Source organism: Dunckerocampus dactyliophorus, chromosome 10, assembly GCF_027744805.1.
Source record: "Dunckerocampus dactyliophorus isolate RoL2022-P2 chromosome 10, RoL_Ddac_1.1, whole genome shotgun sequence".
Lineage (NCBI taxonomy): Eukaryota > Metazoa > Chordata > Actinopteri > Syngnathiformes > Syngnathidae > Dunckerocampus > Dunckerocampus dactyliophorus.
This window is the reverse complement of record NC_072828.1, coordinates 3,742,210-3,765,829: the sequence shown is the minus strand read 5'-3', so window position 1 is coordinate 3,765,829 and position 23,620 is coordinate 3,742,210. Positions and strand designations below refer to the sequence as shown.

General features: G+C 41.6%; 1 protein-coding gene across 5 annotated transcripts in view; it reads left to right on the top strand.

Annotated features, from left to right (window-relative positions):
* The first annotated feature begins 9,451 nt into the window (after positions 1 to 9,451).
* Positions 9,452 to 23,620, top strand: part of cpeb2 (cytoplasmic polyadenylation element binding protein 2) — a 34,230-nt gene continuing 20,061 nt past the window's right edge. For 2 of the 5 annotated variants that reach the window (XM_054788605.1, XM_054788603.1), the window contains exons 1-3: positions 9,453 to 10,407; positions 13,158 to 13,400; positions 20,029 to 20,119. In XM_054788605.1, the coding sequence (XP_054644580.1) occupies positions 9,940 to 10,407; positions 13,158 to 13,400; positions 20,029 to 20,119 (802 nt within the window). In that variant the 5' untranslated portion in view covers positions 9,453 to 9,939. Of the gene's footprint in view, positions 10,408 to 13,157; positions 13,401 to 20,028; positions 20,122 to 23,620 lie in introns of all 5 variants that reach the window. The other 3 variants (XM_054788604.1, XM_054788602.1, XM_054788601.1) reach the window with 3 other exon arrangements.

Genomic DNA, 23,620 nt, shown 5'->3' with positions numbered 1-23,620 from the left:
GCTGATGAAGGGTGATGAAGACTGTCATTCATTGATCTTTTCATCATCAAGCAGGATCTGATTGGTCCTCAGGAAAACATGACAGACGTTAACTGGACGCTCGCTTCCTAGCATCTCATCAGGCCTGCAAGCCTTCTGAGGCAGAAAACACAAATACCTCCTCATTTGTGGCGCTTAATTAAACCGTGATAAGTTTTAATTTCCGCCGAGTAAAATTCCTTCTTTATAAATGGAATATTTTGGACATCGCAGCATGTGATGTGAAATAACAACCCTATAGTCACCTTTACACTCCTATAACCCATTATAGTAGATATAATAAGAGAAAATAATACTTAAAAAACCTGTTTATTATCTTCTAAATATGCTTTTTAACATTATTATAGCCCACCAGACATGAAATAACACCCCTGAAGTCACCTTGACACTCCTATTACCCAATATAATAGACATAATAAGAGAAAATAAGACATACAAGACATAGAAAGCCTGTTTACCACCTTCTAAATACACTTTTTAACATTAGAGCCCTCTAGATGTGAAATAACACCCCTGCAGTCACCTTTACACTTCTATTACCCAATATAGTAGACATAATAAGAGAAAATAAGGCATACAAGACATAGAAAACCTGCTTAAAACATTCTAAATGCACTTTTTAATATTATTACGGCCCTCCAGATGTGAAATAACACCCCCATAGCCACTTTTACACTCCTATTACCCATTATAGTAGATATAATAAGAGAATATAAGACATAAAAAACCTGTTTACTACTACATTACAGCCCTCCAGACATGAAAGAACACCCAGGCAGTCACCTTTACACTCCTATTATCCAATATAGAAATAATAAGAGAAAATAAGACATACAAGACAGGTATGTTTACAACCTTCTAAATACACTTTTTAACATGATTAGAGCCCTCTAGATGTGAAATAACACCCCCATAGTCATCTTTACACTTCTATTACCCAATATAGTAGACATAATAAGAGAAAATAAGACATACAAGACATAGAAAACCTGTTTACAACCTTCTAAATACACTTTTGAATATTATTGCAGGCCTCTAGATGTGAAATAACACCCCCATAGTCACCTTTACGCTTCTATTACCCAATATAGTAGACATAATAAGAGAAAATAAGGCATACAAGACATAGAAAACCTGTTTACAACCTTCTAAATACACTTTTTAATATTATTACAGCACTCTAGATGTGAAATAACACCCCCATAGTCATCTTTACACTCCTATTACCCAATATAGTAGACATAAGAGAAAGTAAGAGATATAAGACATAAACACTGAAAATACTTACTTAACAATCTGCTAAAATATGCACATTTTTTGACTAATAGTAATGTGAATTCAACCACAAAACATCATGATTTATTCATGAATATATTTTTGAAAAACCATGATAGCGTGCGAAGTGGCGAGGCCTTACTGTACCGTCAAACCGTCAAGTTTTGTCCACATCATTTTTTGTACGAATAGCTTTTTGCCGAAAAATCTTCCCTCAGTTTACAAACAATATTGCGCATAACAAACTAGTCCGTTTGCCCCGTGCTACATATTGTTCCATATTGAAATCGGTGTTGTTGACTCTTTGTCAGTGTCTTTTTTTATTGAGTGTGACTGCTGAATAACCCACCATGGGGCCAAAGAAAGTTGCGAGTGATGCAGAAGGTGAGAAACGCGATTGAATTCAATCTGGCCAGGATGTACGGGAAGTCCCCATCAGCAATAACTTCCATCCATTCCTCATTAGAATTATTTCACATTGTTCTCTGCATGTAAAACTAGAATTTTTCTCTATCAAATGCGTTTTTTGCTCATATTTTAGGTGTCTTGAATGGATGAATTAGATTTACATTGTCACCTATGGGAAAAACTGCCGTTTGGGTTTTTGTTGAACCTTTTTGAACGAAAGAGTATCAAAACTGACGTACAGACGGGTCATGTGATGCTGATGCCACAGTGTCATTGCCGAAGATCAAATCAACAAACGAGCAAAAGAGCATCAAAACGCAGAGATTGCAATATCATGTTGTTACCCCTCCCGCTAAGTGTCGGAGCGTGTGCGGGCGACACGAGGCTTTGCAAAAAGGCTCCGACTGTCAGCGTCACAAAGAGCTATTCACTCACACACAAAAGCTCCAATTTAGATGCAACAAAAACAGCGCCGGCTTGCACAGCCTCCAGCAACGTGCATGCCAAGTGTTCATCTCAGGTGGAGATGCACCCACATGACCAAAAACAGCCTTCCGCTTCTCCTGACGTGCTTTAGATAAGAAAGATTCCAAACAATCAGCGCCATACACCCTTTCTGCACGTCATCTAATCACTTTCTGTATGCAAAGCGCTTCCAAGATGATCTCGTTTCTGCCGAGTATTCAAGGGATTCCCTGAGAAATAGTGCACCAATGCTGGGACATGCCCACGTTCTCCAAATGGCCGTCATTTCCTTGTGGGTCAGTGCTCAATCCGGGGGTGTCCAAAGTCCAAAGTAGGATTCAATATTAATAAACGGAATATTTGCGTAGTTAGAGCACAGCAAACCTGTTTATGACTTTCTAAATGCGAGTGTTAACATTATTAGAGCCCTTTAGACATGAAATAACAGCCCTACAGTCACTTTTACACTCCTATTATTCTTTTTTTACGTCACATTGCTCAGGCTACGCGATCACTGTACGCCCATAACAGACAGCTGCCGCTAAAATAGCAAGCAAGCGAGCTAATGAGTTAACCTCTCCAGTTTACTGCATTCTAAACTTAAGAAAGAAGAACAAGGAAGCCAAAAACGTACCACTTCCACATGGAATGAGAGGAGAACCTTTTTTTCACTCGATCTCAGCCATGGCATGTCGGCTGGGATCTGCTGGCTCAGTAGCCAGTCTCCATGCAGTGTGAAAGGTGATGTAATCTCATAGCAACCTAGGAACCAGAATACTACATATACTGTAACTATGTAACAATATTCAAACCGCGATATAGCGAGTGGCGACTGTAACGTCAAAATGATGAGAAGAACATTTACAAGAAGAAAGTTGAAATTGTTGGAACATTTTGAAAGAGTAAGAGCAGGAATAGAAAAAAAATGTAATTTCGAGAAAAAAGTCAAAAAGTTTTGAGAAATGATGCAAAACAATCCATTTTAGTAGCATAGAGCTGAAATATTATTATATTAAATTGTTATTTTTTTTTAAGTCAAAAGAAAATGAAGATTTGGAAAATTCAGTTGGGGAAAAAGTTATAATATTATGATATTGTTAGGCAATGAGAAAAAAAGTTGCAATTTTAAAAGAATAAACTTGTCGAAATTATGATGAAAAATAATGTCATTTTAGTAGCATAGAGTTGAAATATTTTTAAAAATGGGTACAACTTTACAATAAGGTAAACAATATTCCAGTAGTTAATGAGGAACGAACCTACCTAACCCTAACCACTACTCATTAGTTACTCATTAGTTCTTCATTAGTTCCTCAGTAACTAGTATTTTTGTATACCCTATTGTAAATATGTGCCTTAGTCATTAGTTCTTCATTAGTTCTTCAGTAAGTACTGTATTTTTGTATACCCTATTGTAAAGTTTGACCAAAAAATGTGTTATTTTTTAAAAGTGGAAACAAAATAAAGTTTTTGGTTGGGGTAAAAAGTTAGAATATGGTGGGAATAAAGTCAAAGTATTAAGAGGAGCCAGATGAGGTGGCTCGGGGCATCTGGTCAGGATGCCTCCCGGAAGCCTCCCTGGGGAGGTGTTGGAGGCCTCGGGGAAGACCCAGGACACGTTGGAGAGACTATGTCTCTCAACTGGATCTGTCGGGAGGAGCTGGACGAAGTAGCTGGGGAGAGGGAAGTCTGGGCTTCCCTGCTTTAGGCAGTTGCCGCCACGACCCGACCTCAGATAAGCGGAGGATGGATGGATGGAAGTCAACATGTTGCAAAAAAAGAAGAAAGTTGAGAAGAAATTTGAAGTACTTATATCCATCCATTTTCTATAGCACTTACTGGGTATGCTGGAGCCTATACCAGCTGACTTCAGGTGAGAGGCTGAGTTGAAAAAATGGGGAAAAAAGAGCAAAGAGTAGTGAATTTGATAGAAATAATGTGCTTTTTCACCAATATTACAAAGCTGAGATTCACTTTTTTTCCTGAAATATATATAACTTCTATGTATACAGACGGATATCCACTGTCACGATTTTAACATTACTTTTAAGAAAAGTACAATGAAATAATATAAAAAATATGACAATATATTGCAATCTGCACTTTGTGTGTATGCCAGCGACCCCGCCTCCACCCACCGAGACAAAGAGACTGCATGACTGACAAAAGGGCTCACTCCATTCATGCCGTTGTTCTATAGAACAAACGCGCCAAGGTGCTGAAACCAATGCACAGAGTGAACTCTCGTCCTGCCTGTTTGGCGGCGAGAGACGAGGAAAACAGACACGCATGCACATGGCAATATATTGAGGCAGGCAAAATGATTGAGTTCATCATTTGAATTTGTCGTGTAATTAATTTGTTTATTGACGTCCCAGGCCTAGTGCCCACGAGACATTTTTTTTCTGAACGAGAAATCTTGTCACGTTTCAGCGTCTCATCCACACGGGCTCATCCACCCGAAAACGGCTTCCAGAGCAGGAAAATCTGAAAACGGCGGCGTGTCGCAATATGAGAATGATGATGTCACCGAGAAACCGCCGCCTCGTCGCTGTCACGTGACCAGAAATGAGGTGCTACGACAAGACAACATAATACCTGAAAATTTCGATGAACATGACTCACCCAAGTCGACATTTTCCTCATATTTTGTTGATTTATGTCTTTCTTCTTCTGTTGTTTGGTGTGTCACGTGGTTCCGCCCGCATGGTTGTTCACAGCGCCACACGTGGGTGCGCCTTGTGTATTACATCGTTTTCACTCAGTGATTCGTTCCCATCTGGATCTGCATTTGCTAATCTGACGCAGTATGGATGCGACGTTTCTTTTTCAAACTGCCAAAAAAAAAAATCTCAAGAACGTTTGCGCGCAGACGGGGCCTTAATGTCGTGACATCTTGTGATACCTCTGATATCTACACGTTGCTTTACAAAATATCAAAGTGTCAAAGTTGCATCCTTTTTTTTTCCAGTATGGAAAGACACCCCTGGCCTGATCCATCCCAGACCAGCGCTGCTAAGCCAAAATGTACACATTGACGCCATGGGGAGCGACATTGTAATGTTTTGATGAAAAAAGTGCATACAAAACAGCGTCTTTGAAAGGAAATGTAAACATGATAACATAACAAACAGCGGTAGTGCTGTGTTGTATTCTCAGTCTGGACCTGTGCGAGTGTGGCTGATGCTGCGTTTATTTGGCCCAAGTGCAAAAAGGACGTGGCGTTCATTGAAAGCAGCGGATTACTGGAGGGAGGCAGTTGTTTCCTAAAAATGAAAATGCGTTTTTGCCGACTTCAATAATGACTTGGAGTGCATGAGAAAGTCACAAGGAACACTAAGGTCTCTTTGACTACATGGCCATTCGTGAACAACAGCACGACAGAGGTCTACAATGAGCCACCCCCCACGCCCTTTCCCCCACTTCCTGTGCGCTGAGATGGGATTAGAGGACATGGGCCACTCCTCTTGATGGAGTCATCATGACCGATGGCTCCACGTGTCAAACAGGATGAGCTGATCAATGCTCAGTGCTCTACACGCACACACACACACACAATGCAGATGAGCTGTTGCTATGACTGCAGCTGCAGTGTGACATCCACTCAGACTGACAGCAGGTTTCAGGGAGGATAAACATTTTATATTCTTTTGCAGGACAGGTGCTAGAAGTACTTAACTTACTAAAATACGACTTATCTTGGCTCTATTAGGATCAATCAGAATGTACTATCTTTAGTCCCCGAGCATCAAAATGGCTTCACAACCCTCTTTTCTAATGATGAGTGTTATTGTTAAGCCATGGTTACGTGTCTTAGTGTTCGCATACGGTGTTCTATCCAAAGCAGCCCCATTGGTGAGGCTCACGTGCATACAAATGAAAGCATGAGAGCCACTTTGGCACATTAAAGATGCTAAAACCAATCCACTGTCTGACAATATACAGTATGCTCTAGCAGGGGTGTCCGAAGGTTTTTCCAGCCAGGGCCACATAGTGAAAAATAAAAGGGTGCAACTTTGCCAACTTTGTAAAGAAGTCATATATATTTTACGAAAAAATATACGCAGGTGGAAAAGCCTATTATTTCTATCAACTTCACTCTTTGCTCTTTTTTTCTCCATTTTTGCCTTTGTTTTTTCCCCCCAAATATCTTCTTAAATAATCGTCGTCATTTTAATTTTCTTCTTGTAATATTATGACTTTATTCCCACAATATTTTGATGTGATTCATATGATGTTATAACTTTTTCCCCAATCTTATTTTCCAACGTTTTTTTATTTGGGGTTTTTATAATAATATTACAAATAATATTTATAATAACATTACAACTTAAAAAAACAACACACATTTATTTTGTTAACATTTCAAGTCTATGCTACTAAAATGATATTATTTTTCCTCATAATAACACAAGTTTATTCTCGTAAAAGTATGACCTGTTTTTTTTGTTAGAATGCTACTTTTTTCTCTTAATGTTTTTACATTTTCATTTCTGCTGCTGTTTTTTTTTTCTTGTAAATTTTGTTCTTGTAATTATGAATTTATTGGACTTTATTCTCACAACATTACAACTTTTTACGCAATCTAATTTCCCCCCAAAAATACAACTTTATTTGTTATTTTATTTATTTTTTACATTTATTTTAATATTAGCACTTTAAAAATTGTATTTCTTTAATATTTCATCTTTATGCTACTAAAATAATGTAATTTTTTATCTTATTTAAAATTAGGACTTTTTCTTGTTAGATCACACCATTTTTCTCGAGCATTTTGACTTTAATTCTTGTAAAATGACTGCTGATTGTTGTTTTTGACGCAATTGGCCCAGGGGCCGCACTTTGGACACCCCTGTGCTAAACTATATGAAGAAAATGTGTTATTGATGAGGAAACAAATGAGAAACGATGTGAACACACACAATTCCAGAGGGAAGTTGACGTTTTGGCATAAAAGCACCATGGAAAGATGCGTGTTTGATGGATGTATTCAACACAGATTAGTCATTTTTGCATTGATCTGCCACATCCTATATGTGATGGGGGAATCTCCTCCACACATACACACACACACACACACACACACACACACGCTAGCCTCATCAGACAGCAGCAGCTGGCAGCGTGCCTCATTTAAACCCTCCGGCACTCAGTGAGCTCAGCTAATCTTTGGTGCTTCAGCAGCACCACACACGGACACCACACCTGCACCCCGGTCCTACACCCTCTCCTCACTGGAGGAAACTGTAGCATCTGGGACCTTCCAGGGGGTGGGGTTTCCTCTTACATAACAGGGTGCAGTGAAAAGGTAAGTTACACTAGAAAGTCAGGAATGCGTCTCCACGACAACCAGCTTCGGAAAGTTTCTTTCTTGACAATGAAAATACAAGCAAAATACACCCACACTTGTCCGACATCATTACTGATGCCCATCATGGCTTTCTACCCGTATACCAGCACTTCATTACCCATACGCATCAGTATGGCTTGATGCCGATACAGGCAACAGAACTTCCCTCAAACTCATGTCAGGTGACGTCTTGTCTAATAAATAAACACACGATGCTTCTTCTACTGGATGCAGTTCACAAATAAACACTCTTTCTACAAAATAAGACAAATACTGCAATATGACGAACACTGGAGTTTCACAGATTCACGGGTTCTCAACAAAGACTCAGCTTCACTGACTCACGGGTGCTGGACGAAGATTCTGGTTTCAAAGTCTCACCCGTGCTCAATAAAGACTTGAGTTTCGCTGGCTCATGGGAACTCGACAAAAACTCGAGTGTCACTGAGTCATGGGTGCTTGATAAAGACTCGAGTTTCACAGCTTCACTGATTCTCAACAGACTGGAGTTTCACTGACTCAAAGGAACTCGACAAAAACTTGAGTGTCACTGACTCACAGGTGCTCAACGAAGACTCTAGTTTCACAGTCTTACCGGTGGTCAGTGAAGACTCATATTTCACTGATTCATGGGTACTTGACAAAGACTCGTGTTTCACTGACTCACGGGAATTTGACAAAATCTCGAGTTTCACTTACTCACAGGTGCTCGACGAAGACTCTAGTTTCACAGTCTTACTGGTGCTCAGTGAAGGCTCAAGTTTCACTGACTTACAAGTTCCAAACAGACTCGAGGTTCACTGACTCCCGGGAATTTGACAAAAAATCGAGTCTCACTGACTCACAGGTGCTCGACAAAGACTCCAGTTTCACAGCTGATCTTCTCGAAGAAGTCGAAAGACTCGAGTTTCACTATTCACAGGTACTTGATAAAGACTAGAGTTTCACCGACTCAAGGGAACTCGACAAAAACTCGAGCGCCACTGACTCATGGGTGCTTAACAAAGACACAAGTTTCATAGATTCACCATCACTGAATCTTGAGTTCTCGACAAGGACTAGAATATCACAGACTCACCGGTGCTCATTGAAGAAGTTTGACTGGCTCATTAGTGCTTGACCAATACTGGAGTTTCACAGATTCTCAAGGAAGACTCAAGCCTCACTGACTCACGGGTGCTCAACGAAGATTCCAGTTTCACAGTCTCACCGGTGCTCAATGAAGACTCAAATTACATGGACTCACAGGAGCTCCACAAAAACTTGAGTGTCTGGGTGCTCGACATAGACCCGAGTTTCACAGATTCTCGGGTACTCAATGAAGACTTGAGTTTCGCTGACTCACGGGTAATCAATAAAGACTCCAGTTTCACAGCTTCATAAATTCTCGACAAAGACTCGGGTTTCACTGACTCACGGGTGTGGAATGGAGTACCTGAGTGCGTGACTCGCGAGCCAAAGGAATGCGTAACTTGTGTAAAGTGATGCATAACCATAATGCGGACAACTTAGAAGGCCAAAAATAGAAATGATGACAAATGAGTGCATAAAGATATGAAGTCAATGGCCATTTTATTATAAATGTTTTTTTATCATTCATTTATACATGACATTGAAGTAAATGAAGTATTTTAAATATAAAGAAATATCTTATTTGCTGCACTGTACCATACTCAGGTCTGTTCCTAATTTTTTGCTGGCCTTCTTGACGTGAAGAAAAGTCCAAACGTGCATGAAGACACATTTGGCAAGCCCAATAATAAACATATTGATCAACTTATTCCTGCATTCTTATGATAATTCATGAGAAAGGTTATGATGACAACTGGACTTTATGAATAATGAGGCACACGCACACGAATGACGTCATCTATGCGGTCCTCTTTGCAGGCGGTCCTGTGCGGCGCGTTCACGGAGGCGTGATGCGGTCGTGACGTAGTTCCGTCTGGGACTTTAATCCTCTGCCGCAGCCGCCGAGTGGAGGAGGGGGGGCACCGGAGCACCGTGATGAACACCGAGGCTAACGGCTAGCAAGACCCCCCTCTAAAAGAAAAGATGGGAAAGGGGAAGATGTCAGACCTCCTTCGGTTCTAAACGAGCTTCTTGTCAAACGTTCGCTTTGGAAGCAAACAGGGCGGGTTCTGCTGCGGGTTCAGCTGCCAGTGCGGCCCGGCTCGTCCTGTCACCAAAACATGCAGGGGTGTCGGGGGTGACACATTCTCACACACCCCCGACCACCGAGCAGGAAGAACCGCTACAAAGCCACAGCAGCTCCCCGGCGCCGGATTACGAGCATCAGAACCGGCAGAGGAGCTTCGAGCCAGCCCGCCTCTGACCTTCAAGGCGATCCGTACTCGCTAGAGGAGGACGCCGATACTTCCGTGAAGCCCCGCACGATCCCGATGGACTCCCCCGGAGCCCACCACGTCAACAACGGCAACATGTTGTCCGGAGGTCTCGGCGCCGCCTTCCCGAACCTCCCCGCTCAGGAGATGCAGAGCACCGGCGGGGGCTCTCCCTCGCCCTCCCTCCCGGGGTTCGGCACGCCCTGGTCGGTCCAGACCAGCTCGTCGCCCCCTCCGGCGCCCCCTTCCGTGGGCTCCCTCCACGCCGTCAACCAGCTGGCCAGCGCGGAGTCCGACAGCAGCTTCTACGCGGGGATCCCGTCCTCCATCAACCCGGCCTTCTTCCAGAGCTTCTCCCCTGTGTCCGCTAATCCGTGCGCCGGGATGAACGTGCCGGGCTTCGGCGGCCCCTTCACCGTCCCCCAGCAGCCTCAGCAGAGCCGCAGGTCCCCCATCAGCCCTCAGATGCACCCCCAGCAGGGGGCCTTCCTGCAGCAGAGGAACAACTACAACCAAGGCCACCAGGTGAGCACCGCCAGCCTTCGTCAGATGATTCCATGCAGCAGGTCACAATGCATTGTTCTGAGTGATGATGATGACGATGCCACCACCCAGTAGTGGTACAACCACACACACATTCATGTATTGCATCCTGCTTCTTATCCATATCCATATCAAGCAATACCCATATTTCATCAAACAAAGCAGCTGTATCTCTATGCTGTATCTCATTAGTAGCCAGCACTACTATTTAGGTGAAGCCGCATTCCACACAAAGATCAAAACGTACGGAACACTTTACACTCATTGTAAATGGCATATCCTATTTTGCCCACTGTAAGTCGCACTTTTTTTTAAAGTTCGGCTGCTCCCGCAACTAATAGTCAGGTGTGATTTATAGCTATATCCAAATATATACAGTATACCTGTACATAAATGAAGATGTTTTTCAATCATCGGTGTCAAACTCAAGGTCCGGGGGGCCAGATTCGGCCCGCTATATTGTTTTATGCCTGGAAATCTGCACATCAAATAGGCACTTATTTTTTTGTATTTAATTTAATTTTTTAATATTTTTAATATGTATTTAAATTTTGGTATTTGATATTTAATTTTATATAGTTATATTTGTTTTATATTTTATTTTATTGTTTTAATATACATTTTCTATACCGCTTCTCCATATTAGGGTCGTGGGGGCATGCTGGAGCCTATCCCAGCTGACTTTGGGCGACAGGCGGGGTACACCCTGGACTGGTCTTGTTTTAATATACTCTTTTAAAAATTATATGCATTATTTATTTTTAAGTTTTTAAGTCTGTTGTTAACTACATTTATATTTCATATTTGAATTCACATTAATATTTGAATCATTTAAAAAAATGAATGATAAAATACTCAAAATAACCATAACTGCACCATGGCCCACGGGGAAAACGAGTTTGACGCACCCGTTTTAAAAGTTCATTCATACTAACCGACATTACACAAGGAGTGAACCCGCCAGAGGGCGCTCTAGGCTTGTGACAACAGCAGTGATGGGGAATGAGATCGGGAGCTTGGTGAACTTGCTTGGCGCTAACTTTCTTGTTATGTTAATCGAGTCTTCTCAGTCTCCCGGGTACGTTGTTGATGCTATTGTGTGGTGAGTAAGTGTTCATGAAAATAACCGAGAACCACTGCTGTTTTTATTTGCAGCTTTATTTATTACAGCAAAACTAATCATGCAAAAAATGGGGTGTACAAAAATCGAGGTTTGACTGTACAGCAATCCCTCGCCACTGTGGTTCAACTGTGGTTGAATACTGCCTACTATTAGTAAAAAAATGCATATATCAGCAGATGTTACATATGTTTGCTTAAATTAAGCATTTTCAAGCATAAAAAATACATATACAATAATCCCTCCTTACGGTGGTCAATTGGTTCCAGACCTGACTGTGATAAGTGAATTTCTTGAAAGTAGGATTCCTTATTTATAAATTGAATATTGAGTAGAGAAAAGCTGTTTACAACCTTCTAAATACACTTTTTAACATTATTAGAGCCCTCTAGACATGAAATAACACCCCTATAGTCACGTTTGCGCTCCTATTACCCAATATAGTAGACATCATAAGAGAAAATAAGACATAAATAAGACTTGTGCTTTTGTGTGTTGTGCTGTAAATATGCTCCGGTGGTAGGAGAGCTGAGTGGGAGGCGGACAGGAAGTGAGGTCGGGGGTTGAGAGTTGAGTTTTAGCATGGCATGGGTTACGGCTGCAACAATATCCCATGTTAGAGATTATTTTGTCTCACCTAAATTAGAGTAACATTACTGACACCTAGTGACCAGTGTAGAATACTACATATCTTCACAACGTCTTTGAATGCATCTTCTGGATGCCTTATATTTGTGTTTCACTTCCATTTTTATGCTTGGAAATGCTTACTTTCGGCAAAAAAGCATAAAATCTGCTTAAATATAAATACTTTTTGACTAATAATTGGCCACAATCAACCACAAAACAGCACATTTCTGAAAAACCGTGATCGAGTGAAGCTGCGAAGTTCAATTCGTGAAGTGGCGAGGGGATGATGTGGCATTCAAAGATGTTGTGTTGATATGCAGTATTCTACATTGGTCACTAGGTGTCAGTAACGTTATTGTAATGTTGGGTGAGACACACAAGCACCAGTCTTGATGGACGGAAGAGCAGGCTTTTGCGGCAGCTTTGAATGATCTCACAACAGGCACAATAATCCCTAACATAGGCTTCTGTTGCGGCTGTAACCCACACCAAGATAAAACTCAACTCTCAACGTCCGACGTCACTTCCTGTCTGCCCTCCCCACTCAGCTCCCCTAGGGAACACATTTACAGCAACACACACAGTCTTATTTATGTCTTACATGTCTTATTTTCTGTTATTATGTCTACTATATTGTATAATAGGAGTGTAAAGATGAACTATAGGGGTTTTATTTCATGTCTAGAGGGCTCTCATAATGTTATAAAGCATATTTAGAAGGTTGAAACAGGGTGCTCCAACTACAGTATGCCTGCATTCCATTTCCATGCTAGGTGAAGGCACATGTTACGATACTGGAGGTCCAGGTAGAGGGAGAGTGTGTACGCTACACAGTACTTAGGTCTTAAAGCTCTACAGTAAATCTTATTACCCACCGTGCTACAGGGGCAGATCAAGCGGGGGCCGCAGAGGCAGGATAGGAGGTGGAAATGTGTTTGTGGCCATTAAAGGTTCAACCTCGCTCTCCCTCTCCTCAACGCAGCCCGTGGCAAAGACGTCCCCCTGGGGGGGTCACCAGGGGAACGGCTGGAGCTCCGGTGGGGCGTCATGGGGCTGGGACCACCGCAGGGGTGGCCACGCTTCACCCCTTAAGAAGGCCTTCCAGAGCAACGTCATCGCCCCGCCCAAGTTCCACCGCGTTGCTGGGTCGCTGGGGCCCAAGTCGTGGACGGAGGAGAACGTGTTCCGCACCGACGGCAACAGCAACGCCTTGTTACCCCTGCAGGTGTGTGACTTGGGGGCCGCCCCCGCCTACAGCTGCCTTTCTCAGCTGTTGGGGAGGGACACAAAAGTGGGTCACTCACTCTTACTAGGTGGCTCGTGGACAAGTCAAAAATACATTTATATATAATATATTTATATAAAATATTTCTGTTTCAAAATAAAAAACATACTATCAGAAAATTACACTGAAATATTTCAGCTCAATTTAAATTAAACGTGTTTTTTTGCCATTTTTTTCCCTCGGAATTATTATTATTATATTATTATTATTATTATATTATTATTCCCATAAAATGTTGACTTTATTCTCATAACATTATAACCTTTTTTGCAACAGAATTTTCCAAAATGTACCACTTGATTTGCTGTTTTGCTTGTCTTTCATAATATTACAACTTTAAATATCTTTCTTCAGTATTTCAACTCTATGCTACTAAGAAATACCAAAAAAATACAAATTACAAAATTACAAAATACATAAGAAAAATGTAAAAATCAACAGTACTTTTACCAGAATAAAGTCAAAATATTAAGAGAAAAAAGTTGCAATCTAAAAAGAAAAAGTCATCATTTTAAGAGAATAATGTAATGAGGAAAAATAATACAGTAGAATTCAAATATGAAAGAAAAATGACTTAAAAAAAGTGGTAATATAATGAAAAACAAACAAAACAGTGAATAAAGTTGTAATTTTTGGAAAATTGGGGAAAAAGTTATAATATTACAAGAATAAAGTCAAAGTATGGGACTCAAGTTATAATTACAAGAAGAAAATGTACAAGAAAAAAGTTGAAATAGCTGAAATAGAAACAAAAAAGAAAATAGGTTGGGGAAAAATTTATAACATTATGGGAAATAAGTCAAAATATGTGGATAAACTCATAATATTTGCAAAGATTATTTAAGAAGAACGTTTAAATATTTAGAAAATGTAAAGAAACAACAGCAAAAATTTAAAAAGAGCAAAATTGATAGTAATAATGGGCTTTTTCACCTACATCACGAAGTTGTGATGCACTTTTTTCTCGAAATATTTATAATTTCTTAGCATATGCATCCTTTCATTTTTCACAATGTGGCCCTTGCTGGGAAACGTTTGGACACACCTGCTGTATGAGGAACGAGACATGTTTGCGGCGAGGCCTGGACCGGTGTAACACAATGAAATTGGAACATATGTATATAAAATAAATTACCAAAAATCACCGAATTCTTTCTAAAAACCGTAAATGTTTCTTTAACTTTGAACCCTCTGACTTATACAGCGGCACAGCACATTTATGGCTAAATTCTAATCTCGTGACATCTCCTTTACTTCAGATAATAATAATGTTTAAATAGTGTGCCGCTCGCGAGTCAGTGAGGAAACAATAGCTCTTTCTTTGGCAGGAGCCAATCAGGAGCTGTCAGTGCACTCACAACAAGCTTGTCAACCCATTGGAGGTCAGTGGAGGTCAGCGTATATACTAGTATAACAACATAACAGTCTGACTTGTGGCATCATCAACACTTTACTAACAGCACTAAATTCATCACACAGCAACTTATTACTCAAAAGGTGTATATACTGTATATAAATGTATACAGTATATGTATTTCAATATAATATATAATGTATATATGTAAATATAGGGCTGCACGGTGGTCTAGTGGTTAGCATGTTGGCCACACAGTCACAGTCTGGAGATCGGGAAATCAGGTTCGATTCTCCCTTGGGCGTTTCTGTGTGGAGTTTGCATGTTCTCACCGTGCGTGCGTGAGTTTTCTCCGGGTACTCCGGTTTCCTCCCACATTCCAAAAACATGCATGTTAGGTTAATTGGCGACTCTAAATTGTCCATAGGTATGAATGTGAGTGTGAATGATTGTTTGTCTATATGTGCCCTGCCATTGGCTGGCAACCAGTCCAGGGTGTACCCCGCCTGTCGCCCGAAGTCAGCTGGGATAGGCCCCAGCATGACCCCGCGACCCTAATGAGGAGAAGCGGCATAGAAAATGGATGGATGGATGGATATATACAGTATCTATACATACACAAACATTTCCCAATATCAATTTAGAATAAAAAAAACATTTTAAAATGTTCCCATAAGGCATCGTGTCTCAGCAACGCATTAATTGGGGCGCTGCAATGACATCAGCTTCCCTCTTCTTCCTTTGGGCTTCCAGATCCTCTGGCTCCCTCTGGTAGACAGAAGCAGCATTGCATCGCCATTTTCTATGCTCTTCCTATTAAATGGTTTTCTCAACCGAAATGCATTATGGGAACACTTTAAAATGTCGGGGGGGTTTTCATATCAAACTCCTACTAATACATGTTTCCATATTTCTGAGGTATAACGTTTGAGTGTTAGTTGCTGTGTGATGAGTTTAATGTTGTTTGTAACATGAAATCGTGAGTCAGGCTGTTATATTAGGTAGTGACCTCCTGCAATTTCCAATGTGTTGACAAACTTGTTGTGTGTTTTTTTCATAGCTCATGATTGCCAAATAAAGAAGTGACAGGTCCTCACAGACGTGTGGACACGTTCGGCTTATACACCGGTGTGCCTTATGTAAAATCAAAACTCAATTTACTGGTTGCGGCTTATACACTGGAATTTATGGTAAATAAAATGCATTTGTCAATGCAATCTACTGTGTCTAATCCTGCAACAAAAAAACAACAACAAAGCAAATTGTAAATAAATGCAATCAAGTGACCCAAGAAGGTCACAACATAAATATATTTTTTTAACTCGTACTGTTAAGTTATTATTTGATAGTGGAAGGTCACACTTTTCCACAAACTTGCGTTTCCGGGTCATGTGATGATGTGATAAGCGGTTGTTGCTTGTTATTCAGTGGAGAGTACAAGCTTTATACCACTTATCCTCCACTCCTGTCTCCTTCTCAATCACATCTCCACATTCTTGCACGTGACCCTCCACGTGAGTAATATGTCCACCCACAACGGCGACAACTGCGCGGCCGAACCAGCGCCGCTCAATGCTAACGAGGTAGCTAACAACACCTGTGCTGTCTGTGCCCGACGTGTGGCAACACAGCGCACGCCTGTGGGCTCAACACATGGAAGCCCGGTTCCGACTGCGGCGAATAACACAGGACGTGACAAAGTATGGACCTCCACTTTCTCTCATATCGTAGAAACGGTATGACGCTAAATTTTAATGGTTTTGAAACAGTGACTTTTTTATTCTACCGTGAAACCAGTAACCGTCTACTTGTGGCAAAATCATTTTAATCAAAAACTGCATCCTACAAAACGTAGGTTGCAGTGTATTTCAAATGAGTCCCAGGGTGTGTGTGTTATGTCACTCCCAGTATGGCCTTCCTCCGACATGGTTGGCAGTTAAAGCGTCATCATCGTTCAGGACTGATCATATAAACAAAGGCAGGCAGTGGCCATCTTTCTTCTCTTCATGAACCAACTTTTAAGAAAATCTCTTCATCTCATATTTAAAACAACGCTAGTCGAAATGTAGCTAGAAAAGATGTTCAGACTGAAAGCGCAGCATCCACCAAAGACGACATTGTGAGTGAGCCGCACGATGATGTTCATATTCCAGGAAGCACGATGGATGCTTCATTTCCATAAACAATGTCAGGTGAGAAATTGTTCAGACTCCATGACTTTTCCTTCCTTCCTCCTCTGTTTAATGTCTGTCAGTCGCTGACACACGTGTGCCTTTTAGCTTACACGTTATAAAAGGAATACAGTCATCCCTCGCCAATTTGCACCTCCAATGTGATGGCTTCAGTCTATCACAATTTTTCGATTTCAGTATATTGATATTTATATATATATTTCAGTATAGAGCTGACTTCGGGTGAGAGGCGGGGTACAAACTGGACTGGTTGCCAATCAATCACAAGACACATATAGACAAACCTAACCTAAAAATGTTACACTTAAAAAAAAAATGTTCTTTTTCTCTGCTCCCTACCCTATCTCTTATGGTGAGTACAGCCACGCTAGGGAGGAAACTGAGCCGCTTGTGTCCGCAAACTCATTCTTCTGGTCACGACCCAAAGCTCATGACCATAGGTGAGGGTGGGAACGTAGATCGAGCGGTAAATTGAGAGCTTTGCCTTCCGGCTCAGCTCCCTCTTCACCACGACGGTCCGGTACAGCGACCGCATTACTGCAGACGCTGCGCCGATCTCACGCTCCAACCTTCCCTCGTTCGTTAACTAGACCCAGGGATACTTGAACTCCTCCACCTGGGGTAATACCTCACTCTCAACCCGGAGGGTGCAATCCTCCCTTTTCCGACTGAGAACCATGGCCTCGGATTTGGAGGTGCTGTGTCTTGTCCCAGAAGCTTCACATTCAGCTGCAAACCACCCCAGTAAACACTGAAGGTCACAATGAAATGAGGCCATCAGGACCACATAAGAGAGAGGAGAGGAGATGATGTGACATCTTGGCTGCACTTAGAAATTCAGTCCATGAAAATTCTGAGCAGAATTGTGACAAAGGGCAGACTTGGAGGAGGCCATCGGTCACTGGGAACAAGCTGGACTTACTGCTGGCAATGTAAACCAAGCACCTGCTCCGGTTGTACAGGGGCCGAATGGCACGTAGTAGCGTGCCACCAATCCCATACTCCTGGACATGGTTTAATACATGTTCCATGTCCACAAAGCAGATGTACACCGGTTGGGCAAAATCCCACGCACCTGCAGTACCCTTGCAAGGGTGTAGAGCTGGTCCAGTGTTGCTCGACCAGGACGAAAACCACATTGCACCCCCTGTAGTTACACTGTGCCCTATCCAGAGGTACTGTTTCCAACTTCCACACAATGGTTAAGAGACGTGTCAACCAAGACAATCCCTCAACATCCAGAGCCTTCAGGAATTCACTACCCAAAGCTCATGACCGTAGGTAAAGTACGTAGATCGACGGGTAAATTGAGAGCTGAGCCGAAAGACGAAAGGTGTCTTCAACACAATGGACTGAGTTTGCATCACTACAGACACCGCACCCATCTGCCTGTCGAGCTCACGTTCCATTTTTCCCTCACTATATAAATGCTGTTATACTGCAGGATTTCCCCTAGGGTTTTTTGAAGCTGTGGTGGTGGGCTGCACGGAGGACGAACTGCCGCCACTGTCATGCCGCTGCTGCATCTGCAATTAAAAAAAAAAAGACAAACAGCAATTTTTTAAAATGACTTATTTATTTATTATTAATTTTTTTTCAACACCTAGCCGAACTTGAACCGAGAACATTGCAAAAGTGTTAATTTAATGGCAAAGTTGCTGAGGGCACTGCCAACATTTAAATTGCACTTTATTTCCAAAGCACATCTCAGTGTGCTCATTTGTCATGTTTGAATGGAACACTTGTAAAATACTAAGATGTGAATCAAATATTCTCTGGTGAACTACTCAACATCCTGGTGAGCTACTGCTAGCTTACGTGCTACCTGTTGGAGACCCCCGTGATAGCATCACTGTCTAAAGCTGGACACACTACGTGTTTCAGGTGCACAACCTCAACACTCAACTAATGTTTTGAAGACAAGTCATAAGTATTATCATGATAACAAGAGAGCAAGATTGTTAAGTGGCACTTTAAAGAAGTAAGTTGTGTTAATAATCGATGAACGATGTATCCCATGAACGTATTAGCCACTTGTAGCTCCGATCCTAGCTTGATGCCGCCAGCCGGGCATGTAAACAAAAATGCCAGACAGTGGAATGATATTGAAACGTGAGCGATCACACGCGCTGGCGTAGATAGGCTGAGCATGCGACAAGTTGTCAATTGACTACACATTTTTTGGACTATTGTTCATTCTCCCGATAATAAGAAAGAAAGTGAAAGTCAACACAAGACGTGTCGCGTATCTGGTCACTGGTCAAGTGCCAGCAAGGCAGACAGGCAATGCAGTGAAGCATTTTTAGGATATTTTAAATGGTTTTCAAACTAATTGTGGTCAATATATGCGTAAATTGGTATCGATATAACATATACTGTATATACATTCATACAATATATTACTTAAAATTGGTTTCAGGTTTTTTTTTTAAAACTCATTTTTAAGGTGTGGCAGCTTTCATTTTGTAGTGGCGCACCGCCACGATCCATTACATGTAGCGGAAACCCTGTACTGTAATTCCCCACCTGAAGGCGTAGGGAATTGACCCTCTCATTAACTCATTAAAAGTACTTCCAGAGTAAAACATGGTCCAGCCCCTCTCAAGGAGGTGGGTTCCCGACCCCAGCCTTTCACGAACCAATAAACTGCTGGGATTATTAACAGAATGAGGACTATGTATGTGCTCGTAATGACAGCTGATCGACAGAATAAGAGACTGAATAGTAGTGTACGTGTGCCGTGACTTCCTTTTTGTCTCCGGGACCACAGCCATGGAACCAAGCAATAGCTCATATACAGTAGAGCCCTGTCCAGCATACCTTGCGGACCCCTAAAGTGAATAAATACGGAAAGAATGTTAATCCGAGCACTGCACCCTTTCTTTCATGCTAAACCAAATACTGCAGAGGCTTTATTGTTATTGTTATTATTATTATCATCATTCCAGAGACACAGTGCGAAAGCGATGATGTCTGCTTTTGGAAGCTATAAAAGCTCTCACATGCACTTTTGTGCTTCCAGGAGCGCTCCAGGATGTACGAGAGTCTCAACATGCATTCCCTGGAGAGCTCTCTGATTGACATCATGCGGGCCGAGCAGGAGCCCATGAAAGGTGAGGAGCACCTATCCCTTTCCTTGCAGTGTGTGTGTGTGTGTGTGTGTGTGACCTGGCTTGGTGCAAGGGAGCTGTGTAGTGTTTCCACGCCAAAGCTTATTTTCTCCCCGCTGAGAGCCTAATACAGCTCCGTATTTATACGACCTTCCAGCTCTGATCCCGTTTCTACTTAACCAGGGAAACACGAGCGAGAGGAGAAGAAGTATTGCTTGTACTTGCTGAGCTCCATTCGCACTGCACAGCCTACACTATCACACAGTACACCACGGGTGTCCAGAGTGTGTCCGGCGCCCGTGTTTTTAGTAGTATAATTCAACAACAACAAAAAAAACAGCAAAAAATTAAAAATCTGCAGTAATTTCACAAAAATAAAGTCAAAATATTAAAAGAAAAAAATAACTTTACAAGAATAACGGCCTAACAAAAAATAACATCATTTAAGTAGCATGGAGTTGAAATATCCAAGAAAGAAGAAATTTTTTTTAAAGCGTAATCTTATGAAAAGCAAACAAAACGTTATCATTTTTTGGAAAGTTAGGTTGGGTTAAAAGTTTGAAATATTATGGGTGTAAAATCACAATATTAGGAGAACAAAATTCACAAAGATTATTTAAGAAGAATTTTGAAATATTTCGAACATTAAAGAAAAACAGCAAAAATTGAAAACATCAGCAGTAGTTTTACAAGAATAAAGTCAACATATCAAGAGAAACTTAAAAAAATATTTACTTGAAATATTAACGAAATATGTTATGAGAAACAAACAAAACAAAGAATAAAGTTGTCATTTTTGGAAAATGAGGTTGTCAAGTCCAAATATTATGTGAATAAAGTCATAATATTAAGAGAAGAAAGTTTACAAGAGGGAAGTTGAAACAGAATAAAAATAAAATGAAATAATATACATAAATAATCACATTTTATTAATCAAAAAAACAACAGCAGAAATTGAAAAAAAACAGCTGTTATCTTCCAAGAATAAACTTGTAAAATAAGTAAATGTTACTTAGAGTCGCTATATGAAAGACAAAAGACATGATACTTCAAAGTTGTAATATGAGATGCAAAACATATGGGGAGTACAAATATTATGGAAATAAAGTCATAATACTATGAGAAGAAAATTTATGAAGATTTTTAAGTACGAATGTTGAAATATTTGGAAAATAAATTTAAAAAACTACGAATGGATTAAAAAAGAGTGAAGTTGATATTAATAATAGTCTTTTTTACCTATATGACAAAGCTGAGATGTGTTTTTTCTTGAAATATATGTAACTTCGTAGCATATCTACATGTGTTACAAAATATCAAAGTAGCAAAGTTGCATCCTTTCATTTTTGACTATGCGGCCCTCACAGGAGGAAAACAGTCATTGTTTAATCATAGTGCATGTGCAGGTAGCAAGTGTGTGTCGTTCCTGTTCAAAATCAGGACATACCATCCGGCCACCCCCATCTGTGGCAGGTTAGTTGTTCTTCCTGCAGGAGCAGATGGAGATGACACGGACAGTGTGGACAGCAGAGAGAAAGGGGGTGGGGGCACGCAGGCTAATTTTAGATGTGATCGTCCGCCATGAGAGGCGAGGGGGGTCTTTGCAAATGGTGGGTCGTTGCCATTTTTAGAGGCGCCGCGGCTGACACGGCTGCTAGCGGCTCCAAAACACGGGACCCCCAGGTATTAACATGGACGGGGCTTTACATGCAATTTTTTTAAAAAAGCCTTGTGTGGGCTTGGCGGGGGCAAAATGCCTCTGTTAAATGAGGCTGTCAATTGATTCAAATGTTGAAGCGCGATTAATCGCATTTTGTCAGTTGCTAACTCGTAATTAATTGCAATTATTTGCAGATCGAAAGAAGGTTTTTTTGTCTTCATCTCTTTATCGCTAAGAACATAATTTTTCCAAAAGGAAAAGCAAAAAACCATGCAATATCACCCACTGCATCAATTTAATAACAGATCACATATTAATAGAAAAAAAACAGCTTAGAGAGAGAAATAATAATAATAATATTTACATTTATCCTAATGTATCTATTTTTTTATTGATCTATTTTTTATATTTATAACACACTTCAAACACTTCGAAAACACATCAGATCTAAACTGGAGGAAAAATGATCTTGAATATCTTTCCTGATAATAAGTGGGTGATGTATTAGTAACAAAATGATGCCACATCATTTGATAGAAATGAAAATGATCACCCTATAGAGGGGGGAAATCAAAGACACCCCAAAAATGAAAGTGAAAAAATGATGCAGCACACTGGTCCATTTTGCTAAAATGTCATTGTAGCAACTCAAAATGATTCTCAGTAGTTTGTGTGGCCCCCACGTGCTTGTACGCATGCCTGACAACGTCGGGGCATGCTCCTAATGAGACTACGGATGGTGTCCGTAGTGTCCTGGGGGATCTCCTCCCACATCTGGACCAGGGCATCACTGCGGTACCTGGACGCATGGAGGAGATTCCAGGAGACAGGTAGTTACTCCAGGAGAGCTGGACAGGGCCGTAGAAGGTCCTTCAACCCTCAGAAGGATCGGTATCGGCTCCTTTGTGCAAGGAGGAGCAGGATGAGCACTGCCAGAGCCCTACAAAATGACCTCCAGCAGGCCACTGGTGTGAATGTTTCTGACCAAACAATCAGAAACAGGCTCCATGAGGGTGGCCTGAGGGCCCGACATCCTGTAGTGGGCCCTGTGCTCACTGCCCAGCACTGTAGAGCTTGACTGGCATTTGCCATAGACCACCAGAATTGGCAACTACACCACTGGTGCCCTGTGCTCTTCCCTGATGAGAGCAAGTTCAACCTGAGCACATGCGACAGACGTGAAAGGGTCTGGAGATGCCGTGGAGAACATCCCGCAACATCGTTCAGCATGACCGGTTTGGTGGTGGGTCAGTGATGGTCTGGGGAGGCATATCCCTGGAAGGACACACAGACCTCTACAGGTTAGATAACAGCACCCTGGCTGCTATTAGGTATCGGGATAAAATCCTTGGACCCATTGTCAGAACCTACGCTGGTGCAGTGGGACCTGGGTTCCTCCTGGTCCACGACAATGCCCGACCTCATGTGGCTAGTGTATGCAGGTAGTTCCTGGAGGATGAAGGAATTGATACCATTGACTGGCCCCCACGTTCACCTGACCTAAACCCAATAGAACACCTCTGGGACATTATGTTTAGGTCCATCCGGCGCCGCCAGGTTGCTCCTCAGACTGTCCAGGAGCTCATTGATGCCCTGGTCCAGATCTGGGAGGAGATCCCCCAGGACACCATCCGTAGTCTCATTAAGAGCATGCCCCGACGTTGTCAGGCATGCGTACAAGCACGTGTGATCATGCGTAAAAAACGCGTGATCACAGTGCTTCAGTACCCTCTCACTTCTCTCTGGCAGTCAACAACCTCCTTGTCAACTCAACTCTCAGCGACAGCAGATACAAATAACTTCGGTCTTGTTGCGAGAGCCATTTGCCGGGGCTTTGAAGCTTA